This window comes from Strix uralensis, chromosome 25, assembly GCF_047716275.1.
Source record: "Strix uralensis isolate ZFMK-TIS-50842 chromosome 25, bStrUra1, whole genome shotgun sequence".
NCBI lineage: Eukaryota > Metazoa > Chordata > Aves > Strigiformes > Strigidae > Strix > Strix uralensis.
The window spans coordinates 3825501-3836100 of record NC_133996.1 but is presented as its reverse complement, the minus strand read 5'-3'; the positions used below and the strand labels follow the sequence as shown (position 1 = coordinate 3836100).

At 63.7% G+C, this 10600-nt stretch overlaps 1 protein-coding gene across 1 annotated transcript; it reads right to left on the bottom strand.

Moving 5' to 3' along the window:
- Positions 1-1671: 1671 nt before the first annotated feature.
- On the bottom strand, positions 1672-10315 carry E2F2 (E2F transcription factor 2). Its single transcript, XM_074894237.1, has 6 exons — positions 10031-10315; positions 4760-4847; positions 4181-4400; positions 3909-4067; positions 3609-3723; positions 1672-3304 (listed from the first exon to the last, which is right to left on the bottom strand). The coding sequence occupies exons 1-6, from the start codon at positions 10313-10315 to the stop codon at positions 2819-2821; spliced, it is 1353 nt and encodes a 450-aa protein (XP_074750338.1). The 3' UTR covers positions 1672-2818.
- Positions 10316-10600: the final 285 nt, after the last annotated feature.

The window sequence follows — 10600 nt, the reverse complement described above, 5'->3', positions numbered from 1 at the left end:
GCCTCATCCTGGCCCTCCCAGGCCTGAGGAGCTGGATTTTGGGTCCCATTCCCTGGTTATTTCCTCTTCCCATAGGATGGGGGAGCCCGGACACCCCGCGGGCAGGCGCTGAGGCCAGGCACAGGCCGAGGGCATCCTGCCATGGGGATGGGACTGGTGGCAAACTGGAAAGAAGGGGACAAAAAACCTCAGCTGTGCTCTGCGGGGCTGGTTTGCCATGAGAGAGGATGACATGGGTGTGAGGTTGCTTTGCAGACCCCCCCCACACCCCTCGCTCCTGTACCCCTCACCCAGGGTAGATCAGGAGGTGACAGACCCCTGTCCCCTTCACTGAGCCTGGAGTGGAGCTCAGTAAAACTCAGGTTTGTGACTTACTGACTGACCAAGCCTTACTCTAACCCAGCAAAGGTGCCCACCCCAATTTGGGGGGGCCCAGCACCTGTTGAGGTGCTGGGACATCTCCCTTGGCAGAGCTCTGGCAGACACAGGGTTAAGAGGCTACAGCCCTGGCAGGACGGGAACAGGAGGAATTTGGGGGTTCCCGATGGGTAAGAGCCCCCCAGCAAACAGGCACCCCCGAAGCCTCTTTTGGGGGACATGAGGCGGGGAGATTGGCCGCAGCAGAGCAGCCATAGGGGCAACCCAGGGCAGAGGCTCACAGCAGCGTGGGCCGGGCTTGAAACCCCCCAAAACCCCTGCAGCCCTCCCGCGCAGGGCCGAGACCCCCCCAGACACCCCGCTTCTCCCCGGTGTACAGCGGGGTCCCTCCAGGCATGGGGCTGGGGACAGCCCCTTTGCTGGGGTGGCCCTGCCACCTCCTGGCCGGCCTGGGGACTGCGGGGGGGGGGTGACACGCCTCGGGGACATCCCCCAAGCTGCAGCGGGACACGCAGCCCCACAGGGGATGGGGTCAGCACTGTGGCTACAGCACCCTGTGCCCCTCACCCGGCTTACCTGGCCCGGGGTTCTCCTCCTCCTCCTCTTCTTCCTCCTCTTCCTCTGCCCCACCAGACAAGTGATGCAACGCCAACATGTGCCACCACCCCAGGTACCACCAACCATCACCGGGTACCTCTAGACACCACTGGGTACCACCGACCATCACCAGCTACCCTGGACATCACTGGGTGCCACTGGACATCACCAGGTACCCTGGACATCACTGGGTGCCACTGGTCATCACTGGGGACCACTGGCCATCACCAGATACCACTGGCCATCACCATGGCACCAGCACTGGGGTGGGTGACCTGAGGCAGCACCCTGGGGAAGGACCCTCCAAGGGCACAGTCCCACCAGGGTCTCGCTCTGCAGCCTCCAAACCTGCCCTCAAATCCGGGTGCACAAGCCCGTCCCAGTGCCAGGACCCAGCTCCCCAGCCCCAGGGCTTTTCCCACACTCCTGGTTTAAGGGGCTCAAGCTCAGGTGAAGGCTCATCCCAGACGGATTTGGGCTGGAAATCACCGATCCACAGCAGGTCAGACCCATTCCCCTCACTCCAGCCACAGCTTCATCTCCACCCCCTTCTCCACCAGCTCCCCTGGAGCAGGCTGGCCAGTTAAAAGGCCTCAAAAGAGGCTTTTTTACACTGAAAACGGGAGCAAAACCAGCCCAACACTTCCCTCCTCCCAAACCACCCCAGCATTTTGCTTCTTAGAGGAAAACAGCCCCTTATAACTCCAAAGTTTTGTTTTATTTCATCCCCTCCCAGGCAGAAAACATCAAGTGCCACAAGTTTTTCCACGCCAAAACACACTCACCCACGCCACCTCCAAGCTAAACCACAGAACCAACCCAAGGAAGGACAACTTAAATACACTCACTTAAAAATCCAAACACCAACCTGACCCTCGCCAGCGCCATGCTGAAAGGGGGGTCCTGCATAAATACAGTGCAATAATTACACACATTTTGCAATGGCACAATTAAAGCCGTATCCAGCCCCGTGTCCAGGGGCTTGTCCCATGCTGCTTCCCCAGCCCCTCTCTGCAGGTGACAGATGCTCCAGCCACCAGTTGATAGTATCCCTCCCAGTACACTCCAGTTTAGATACCCTCAGCACCAGTAGCTCCAAAAGGCTGGAGGGAGCTGGTATGGACCGGGGGAGAGAGGCTGCAGTCCCCTAGGAAATATGACTCCGTGTCCTGGCCACGGGTTTGCCAGAGCAGCTGATTTTGGAGGCTGTGGGTGCAGTGACTGCACATCATCCTCTCTTCACCCAGAGGTGACCAGCTTTGCTGCCTGATTATTTTTTTAAGGATATTCCAGTCACAGCAGGAGGGAAACGCTGCTCAAAATGACCTGTCGTGACCCCAAAGAACCAGTCTAACTGGGGAGCAACTGGAGTGGTCCCAAAACATGACACCCCCGCCCCAGCATGGCCCATTCTGGGCAGAGGTTTCTCTGTCACCCAGCGGTGCCCCTAACCCACCCCGTGCACCCAAAGGCACCCCCAGTCCACCAGCAGCCCCCAAAGTGTTGGGGGTTATGGTGAGGAGCATCAGCACTGGCACCCTGCGGTTTTACAGCCAGCGCTGGGACGGGACCTGGCTGGATCCTTCCCAGGGGCTCACACCTCCCCGGGGTGCTCCCAGAGCCCAGTGAGGTGACAAACACAGCCCCCAGGTGACAACCAACCCAGGACAGCAAGAAGAAGCCTCCCAAGGCGGCCAACACAAGCCCCCCACCACCACCCTCAGAAAACCCAGCACTCCCTGACCCACCCCACACTCTCCAGCCGCCCCACAGAGACCTCACGTGCTCAGGACACAAGAGACCGGAGGGGACAAATGCAATGGGGAAGGGGGGGGGGGGGGTGTTAAATCTTCAGCAGGTCCCCCAAGTCGTACGCCTCAAAGAGGTCACTGACACCCTCACCCTCCAGCCCCCAGAGATAGTCGTCCTGTTCCAGGGGGGGTGAGAAGGTGACAAAGGGTCCCGAGTCCAGGTGGGAGGGGGCACAGGGCAGCTGGTCCTCCGTCTGCTGCAGGAGGTGGGGGGGGGAGCCCAGGAGCCCGGCCTCCACCTCCAGCAGCGAGCCAGGCCCCCCTGGTACCGTGAGAGGCAGAGATGGGAGTGAGGAGGGGGTTCCTGTGCCCCCCCAGCTCTGGGAGATGGCATGGGGTGGCTGTGGGGCTGGCTCGGGGCTGTTTGGTGGGGAAGGGGGTCTGGCGTGGTCCCGTGAGGAGGGGGCGGCAGAGGGGACACTGTGGTCCTTGGTGGGGCTCTCCTCCGCAATTTCCTCGGGGCAGAGGTACACCTCGATGGGGCCGTTGGTGCTCTTCAGGTGGAGCTGGAGGTTGTCCTGAGGGGGCAGAACAAGGCTCAGGGGGGCACCCAGAAGGGCACCCATATCCCACCCCACTGCCCCCAGCCCGTGGGGGGTGCAGACAGGGCATTGCAACCCCTAAAGGACCAGTTCAGGGTCAAACAGCCCCACAGAGACACCCAAAAACCACCCAGGGCTGCACCCTTGGGGTGCCCCCAATGAACCCATCAAGGACGTGGCAGATGCAGCAGCACCCACAGCAGCACCCACCCCCTGGCCCCGACCCTGCTGCAAAGGGGGGGGAAACAGCTTCCATCCCCGATCCCAGCCCCACACACACCTCGCTGAAATCGGGCACCTCCAGTTGTGTCTCCGGGGGAGCCTTCACGGCGATCACCGTCTGCTCCTGGAAGTCGCTGATGGCACGGAGGTCCTGGTAGGTGACATACGCCAGCGTGGACGGGGACAAGGTATAGGAAAAAGAGGAGCTGCGAGCGGGACGGCTCAACCCCCCATCCCAGCAGCGGCCTCCGAACATCCCCCCCAGCCTGGGGGAAGCCAGCTGGAGGAGAAGAGGCTCAGAGGGTCCCCAAGACCCTGTCCCCTGGTCCTCCCTCCCCATGTCCCCCAGCAAGGATATCTCTGGTTGGCTTCGTCGTCGGCCAGCTGCCGGAGCTGCAGGGCACAGTCCTGCAGGAGCTGGTCCAGTGTCCTCTCCGTCCTGGCCAGCTCGGCCAGCTCCCCCCGCAGCGCCTGCTGCTTCACCGTCACCGCCACGTCCTCGAAGATCCCCGTCCCCCTGCCAGCGGAGACAGCACCTGAGTGACAACACACCCCCCATATCCCCGAGCCACCCGTCCCCCACCCTGCCCCGTCCCCACGTCCCGTGTCCATCCCCCCAGCATCGCTTACATCCACTGGATGTTGTTCTTGGATTTCTTGCGGATGAGCTGGATGCCCTCCAGCACGTTGGTGATGTCGTAGATGCGACGTTTCTGGACCTCCAGCACCTCGGCCGCCCGGTTAAGATCCACAACACCATCGGGCGACTCGTTCAGCAAATGGATGAATTTTTTGGTGAGCAGCCCCAGCGAGGTGTCGTAGCGAGTCTTCTCTCCGGGAGACTTGGGGGCTGTGGAGAAACAAGAGGAGCCCCCCCCATCCTCTCCTTAACGTGGGATGGAGGTGACACAGGGCTGGCCGCACTGGGGACATTAAGCACTGTACGATCCCTAACCTGGTGAAAAAATAACCCAGAAGTAGCCCCCCCCCCCCCCCCCCCGGGAGTTTTGTGCCACTGCAGTGAGTTGAATCGGCTCAAAGAGCTGCCGAGCAAGGAGGGGCTGAGAAGCTGGCACTGCTCCCACGGTGCCACCTCAGGTCACTTCAGGTGGTACTAGAGGGGACATCGCAGCAGCTCTAAGAGGGGACAGAAACAGGGTCTGTCCCCCTCCCAGCTCCCCCCACCCCTTCTCACCCAGCACCACTTACTCCTGGGGCTGGGGACCTGCGCCAGCGTCCTGCCCTTCCCCTTGGGCGTGCGAAATTCGGGGCCCTCCAGGTCCAGCTTCCTCTTGGCCTGGAGCAGGAGAGAAAACCTCATGTCAGGGCTGAGTCAGACACCCCCTTTGAGCCCCCCAGACCCCCCCCCGGGGCATCAGCTGAGCACTGGGTGCCACAGCCCAGGGTGGGGGGGATCTTGCAAGAGGTTCATCTGGTTGCAAAACCCCTTCTGGGAAGGGCTCCTGCAGCACCAGGCAGGGCGAAGGGCCACCGGGAGAACTGGGTGGGGAGGAGACGGGGGGGGGGTCCTGTCACCCCCCAATGGCTTCCTGCCTGCTTCCACCGCAGTGTCCCAGCCCGCCCCGGCGCTCCCCTGGCAGCTGCGGGAAACCCACCGGGATTTCCCCTCGCCCCCAGCTCCTGGCACGGCTCCGTGGGGCTGAGCCCTGGGAACGGCGGCAGCTCCGAGGCCGGATCCTCACCCTCCCACCCTGCCAGCTGGCTCGCTGGGGTGCGGGGCTTCACCCCCCTGCTCCTGGCTACGGTTGGAGGCAGCCGAGGGCACCCAGCTGCCACAGGCGCACCTGGGACCAGCCGGGCTTAGCCCTCCCCAGGGACCCGTGGGTGCCCCAGACACGTGCACCCAGCTGGAGGGAAACTGGGGCGAGGCAGGGTGGGGGGGGGTGGGTGAGGCAGGGTGGATACTGGGTCCTGGGAGCAGGGACACCTCCCCGCACACACTATCCCCTCCCCAGGGCAAGCAGCTTCTTGAAATCACCCCCAAGGGACACCCCCCCACCCACCCAGCATCACTTGGGGAGAAGAGACCCAGGGAATGGGGCGGGGGGTGCAGCAGAGTGGATGCCGAGAGGAGCTGGAGACGTGTCAGCAAACCGCCCCCCAACACATGCAAATCCCCCAGGGTCCCCCCACATCCCCAAATATGAGAGGGGGGACTTTGGGGGGGACACTTCGGCTCAGCAGCAGAAAGCAGCCCCCCATCCCCATCCCATACCCCCCCACCCCTCCCCAGTACCTGCTCCCAGGCCGGGCTGTCCCACAGGGTCCCCCCCAGCACGTCCCGCATGGCGCCCAGGTCCCCGTGCCGGCTCAGCGTGGCTCTGACAGCGGCTCCCTGGGGAGCACACCCCACTTTGCGGGGAAGGGTTGGGCACCTCGGCGCTGTTCCCACCCGAGGGGGCCGGCGGGAGAGGCGCCGGGGGCTGTTTTCCGCCCCCCCAGGGAGCCAGGTTGGTCGCGAGCTCCTGTGGGAATCTGTTCCCTCCCTCCCTTCTCCAAAGCAGGTTTTCCCCAGCGAACACGCCTCCATCCCTGGCCCCCGCGCCCCCGGATCTGCCCCCGAGCTGCCGGCACCCCAACGGTTAATGCCGAGCGCATGGGAAACACCTGCCCCGGATCAGACCCCACGCATCTGCCAGCACGATTTGGGACAAGGCGGGGGGCATCCTCCTGGCCCCCCTTCTACTGGCACCCAAACCCTTTGCTTCTCCTGACACCGATGGCTGTGGCCACCCGTGTGTTCCTACCACTGATGGGGGTGGGGGGGGATCAGCTGCACCCCATCTGCCCAAGCAATGGGGAAACTGAGGCACAGAAGCAACCCACGGCAGGTCCTAGGGTCCGCGGACACTTCTGACCCCCCCCCAGAGCCACAGTCACCAAGGTGGTTTCCCCTCCCTATGCGTGGGAGGGGAGAAAGGGGGACCCCCTGCTCCCCCACGTGCAGTTTGGGGCAAGGGGGGGAGCTCGGTGGGCTCGGGCAGGGGCAGGACCCTGCAGTGCTGGGACACACCAGCAAGGGACAATGGACAAGGGGGTCCCTCCTGTGTCCCAGCTGCCAGCCCCCCCCCCCCCAGCTGGGCAGGATTAGGCACACAACAGCTGAGCGGTACATGGCGAGGGGCTCCCAGGACCCTGCCAGGGCTGGAGGGGTTGGGATGAACCAGAGCAGATGGGGGGGCAGGGACCAAACCACAAGACCCCCCCTAGAGCACAGCGGGACCCCCCCATGCCACTCGCCAGCCCCGAACCACTGCTTCCCACGACGTGGGGACACACCAGCTACACCCCGATGTGATGGTAGGGGTGGGAAAAGAGGCTCGACCCTGCCCCGGGCAAGGGCAGGAGCCTGCTGGGGGGGGTAAGGCAGTGAGGGGGGGGGCAGGCCGGGCCCTCTGCCAGCTCTGCCTGCCAAGCAGCCCTCGGCCCATCCCTGGCGCCAGGGGCTACACCCTGCGCCCAGCCCAAGCATCAGAGCAGCCCTCTCCCCCGGGGGGGCCGCGGCGGGCTCCTCCTGCCAACGCTTCCTTTCAACAGCACCCGCTGCCTTCTCCAGGCTTGCCCGGGCCTTGCCCAGCCCTTCTGGCCCCCCCCGGGGCGTGGGAACGCACCGCCCGGGGATGGGCACCCCGAGCTGGTGGGGGACCACGGGGCACCCCGGGATCGTGCCACCACACCGGGGATGCTGCTCATGCCAAGGGGCTGCTGGATCAGGCCCCCCCCAGGTGCAGCCCCCCCGCCTTTGGGATGGCTGAGGGCTACTGGGGCACAGAGTGAGGGGGGACAGGGGGATGCAGAACCCCCAGGTTTGGGGGCTCAGGGGATTTTCAGCCCCAGCGTGGCCAGGGGAGGGAGGCTGACCCCAGCCCTGGTCCTGGGATGGGGAGAGCACCCTGAGCGGGGGAGGAAGGCAGTACCCCCGCCCTGGGTACCGAGACGCAGCCGGCACTTCCATCCCCTCCAACAGCCCCATCCCAGCACGGATGGAGGGAGAAGGCCTGGCTGGAGACGTTTCCCGGCAGAGAGGAGCTGGAGAATGTAAAAGCCAGAGCCAGAAAATGCCCCTCTGAGGGCGGCAGGACAGCCACCACCTTCCCACGCATGCCAACCCCTCCCAGCTTCCTGCACCCTCAAAATTCCCCCCTTCTGCCCATGCAGAAAAACCCTTGATGGGATCAAGAGCAGGGCGGGATCACCCTGGGTCACCCCAGCAGAATTCAGGGTGCTGCTGAGCGGTTCTCCAGCCCAGCACCCACAGGGGCTGCCGCCCTGGGTGCTCTTTGCACGGGCGGCTCAGCCCTGACAGCTCACATCGAAACCCCGGCGGACTCTGAACATCCTTGTACCGGCATGGAGGAGGCAGGGAGAGCCGGGACCCCACGGTGGAGACGTTGCTCTTTCCGGGGCTCCTTCACAGCTCTGAGAAACCTATAGAGGTCCCACGGCCCCTATAGAGACCTCGTAAGACCAGGAGCAGGGCAAATGCTCAGGATGGGATTGGCACAGGCTAAAACCACTCCAAAATACTCATTTTTCATGGGGGAAAATGCATTTACCTACCCCAGGACCCTCAAATCAGAGGTTAAGGGAAATGTGAGACTTTTCTGGACCACAAGAGACAACCCACCCCGCTCTCCTGCGGCCAGACACAGGGTGATGGGCTGCCTCCAGCTGGACCAGGTGATCCCAGATCATTTATATGGCACAAATCCAGCAAGCAGGTGGGAGCGGCCACAATTGCCCTGCTCGGGAATTGGGAGGAAATGTTCATTATCTGATTGCCCTGGATCTGCACACAAAGGTTGTGCCCATAAACGGGGCGGGGGGGAGCCCCAGCTGCCAGAGCTCCGAGCGTCGCACAGGGGTTGGAAATGGGATCTCCAGCACCAGGATCACGGCGTTAGGGACTGGGATGGGGACAGACGGGAATGTCACTTGCAAGTCACCAAGGGGGATGCAGGAACACTTTATGTCCCCAAGTGTCACACAAGCCCCCCCAGATCCCGTTCAGGGGTCAGTCGTGGGCAGGAGCATCTCCTGCCATGGGTGATGATGATGATGATGAGGCCAAAGAAGCCATTAGCCCAAACCAGCTCCACAGCGATGCGTGGAAACGGGACTGTGAGTTTGTGGGGTGTTTTTAGGGGAGGGGGTAGCTGTGCGGGTGTCTCCTTCAACAACGGCCCCCAGCAGCGCAGGATGCGGCATTTCACGCGGTTTGGAGACAAAGAGGCCGAGGTGGAGACAGGTGGTCCCAGACCCCCCCAGGACGGGGCTCGCAATGGCACCAGCCAGCCCTGCAGCCATGGCACAAAGCGGGGAGCAAAGACACCCCCTCTCCCCCAGCCACAGCGATGTCCCCAGCTGGCACCGAGCATCAGGGACCAAGAAAAGGGGGGGGGGGGGGGGGGGGGCGGGGAATGAATAAATAAATAAATCAAGCCTTGAAAAAATTAAGTCGAAGTTAGCGGGGTCTGGGATCCCTCCCAGGACCCGGGGAGAACAGAGACTCACAGTGAGGGCTGGACGCGCGCCCGGGCTGGGGCAGGCAGGAATTAAATGCCAGCTGCCAGCGGGGCCGACTGGCTGGGGGCTCGGTGGGGGCTCTCCGGGAGGAGAGATGGGCTGGGCAGAGCCGCCTGTGCACCCCGATGCTGGGCACGGGGACAGCACCCGACCTGGGCCTCAGTTTCCCCATTTAGGGGTAGCGCTGGGCTTTGTGCTTTGTTCGGTGACAGGGACACAGGCAGGGCCAGCAGCCCCCTCCCCATGCCAACCCACATCAGGGTCCCTGCTGCAAAGCTGCAAACCCCCACGAGGATGGGGATTGCTTCAAATTCATACCCCCCGCCCAAAAAAAAAAAAAAAGGCACTACAAGCCCTGCTGTAACCGCAGGCAGGAACCAAGCTCGGGCAGCGACACTGAACCACCCCGGCCCTGCGTCCCCCCACATCCCCGGGTGACGGGTCACCCTGGGGGTCACAGAGCCAGAGGGCAGGGACGGTGCCCCCCCCACCCGCAGCAGGCAGGAGCGCTGCCTGCACCCTGCCCTCGCTTCCGTAGTGGGGACAGAGGTTTGCAAAGGGCCTCAGCTCGACGGCCGGGCTTTAAGGCACAACCCGAACTGTTTGCAAGCCAGAGAGAGGAGAAAAAAAGGCCGAAAAAGGCTGAAAAGCGGAAGCCAGGAGCCAGCTTTGTGGGCACGCAGGGGCAAAGGGAAGTTGAGAAACACATAAGCCATCTCACTGCGACTTCTGATTTCAAACCTTACCCTCCCCCACCCCCAAAAAACATCCCAGTGGGGTGCAGACCCCAATAGAAGCTGCGAAATTTGGAAGGGGAGGGTGCTGTACATCCTGGGGTCACCCCACCCCCTGCTCCCCACCCTGCGCGGAGCCCCCAGACCCCCATCCCACCGAAGCGATGCCCAAGGAGGGGATGGGGTGCAGACACCTTACCGGCAGCCGTCCCACCGAGGCCGAGCGGAGGGTCCTGAGTTGGGGGCCCTGGGGGGTGGCATGGAGACACCCCCCCCGGGGAGCCGGGATGCTGACAGCCGCCGGCGTGTAGACCTGGGTGAAGCAGCCGGCGGGTAACGGGGGGCTGCCCAGGCTGGAAGCCCCCCGCTCGCAGGAGCCCATCCCCGACATCACCTTCTTCGGGTGGTGGTGGGGAGGGGGGGGCGGGAGGGCGGCGCCCCCCCTCCCCGAGGCGGGGGACACTCCCCTGGGGAGCCGCAGCATTGCAAAGTCCTTTCCGAGAAGCCCGGGCCGGGGGGGAGGGGGCAGAAGCACCCCACGATTTTGCAGCAAGGGGTGGGGGGGTCACAATCTCAGCGGTGACATTTTTGGGGAGCAGAGGGGGTTCTCGCCAGGCGCTGACACCGGCCGGTTTCCAAACGCCCCCCCCCCCCCCCCCCCCTGAAAAACCTGCAGAGAAGCAACGCGGCGGCGGCGCCACCAAAACCGAGCGGAAAAAGCTTCTTTGGCCCCAAAAATCGCCCGCGCTCGGGCCGGATGGGGCCGGGG

Bases quoted from the DNA above. Each gene is read 5' to 3' on its own strand.
- E2F2 (XM_074894237.1), bottom strand. From the start codon at position 10,315: ATGCTGCGGCTCCCCAGGGGAGTGTCCCCCGCCTCGGGGAGGGGGGGC. The intron at 4,068-4,180 runs GTAAGCGATGCT...CTCCGCTGGCAG, and splicing joins AAGAACAACATCCAGTGGAT to GGGGACGGGGATCTTCGAGG. The intron at 3,724-3,908 runs ATATCCTTGCTG...GTCCCCGTCCAC, and splicing joins GACGACGAAGCCAACCAGAG to GCTGGCGTATGTCACCTACC.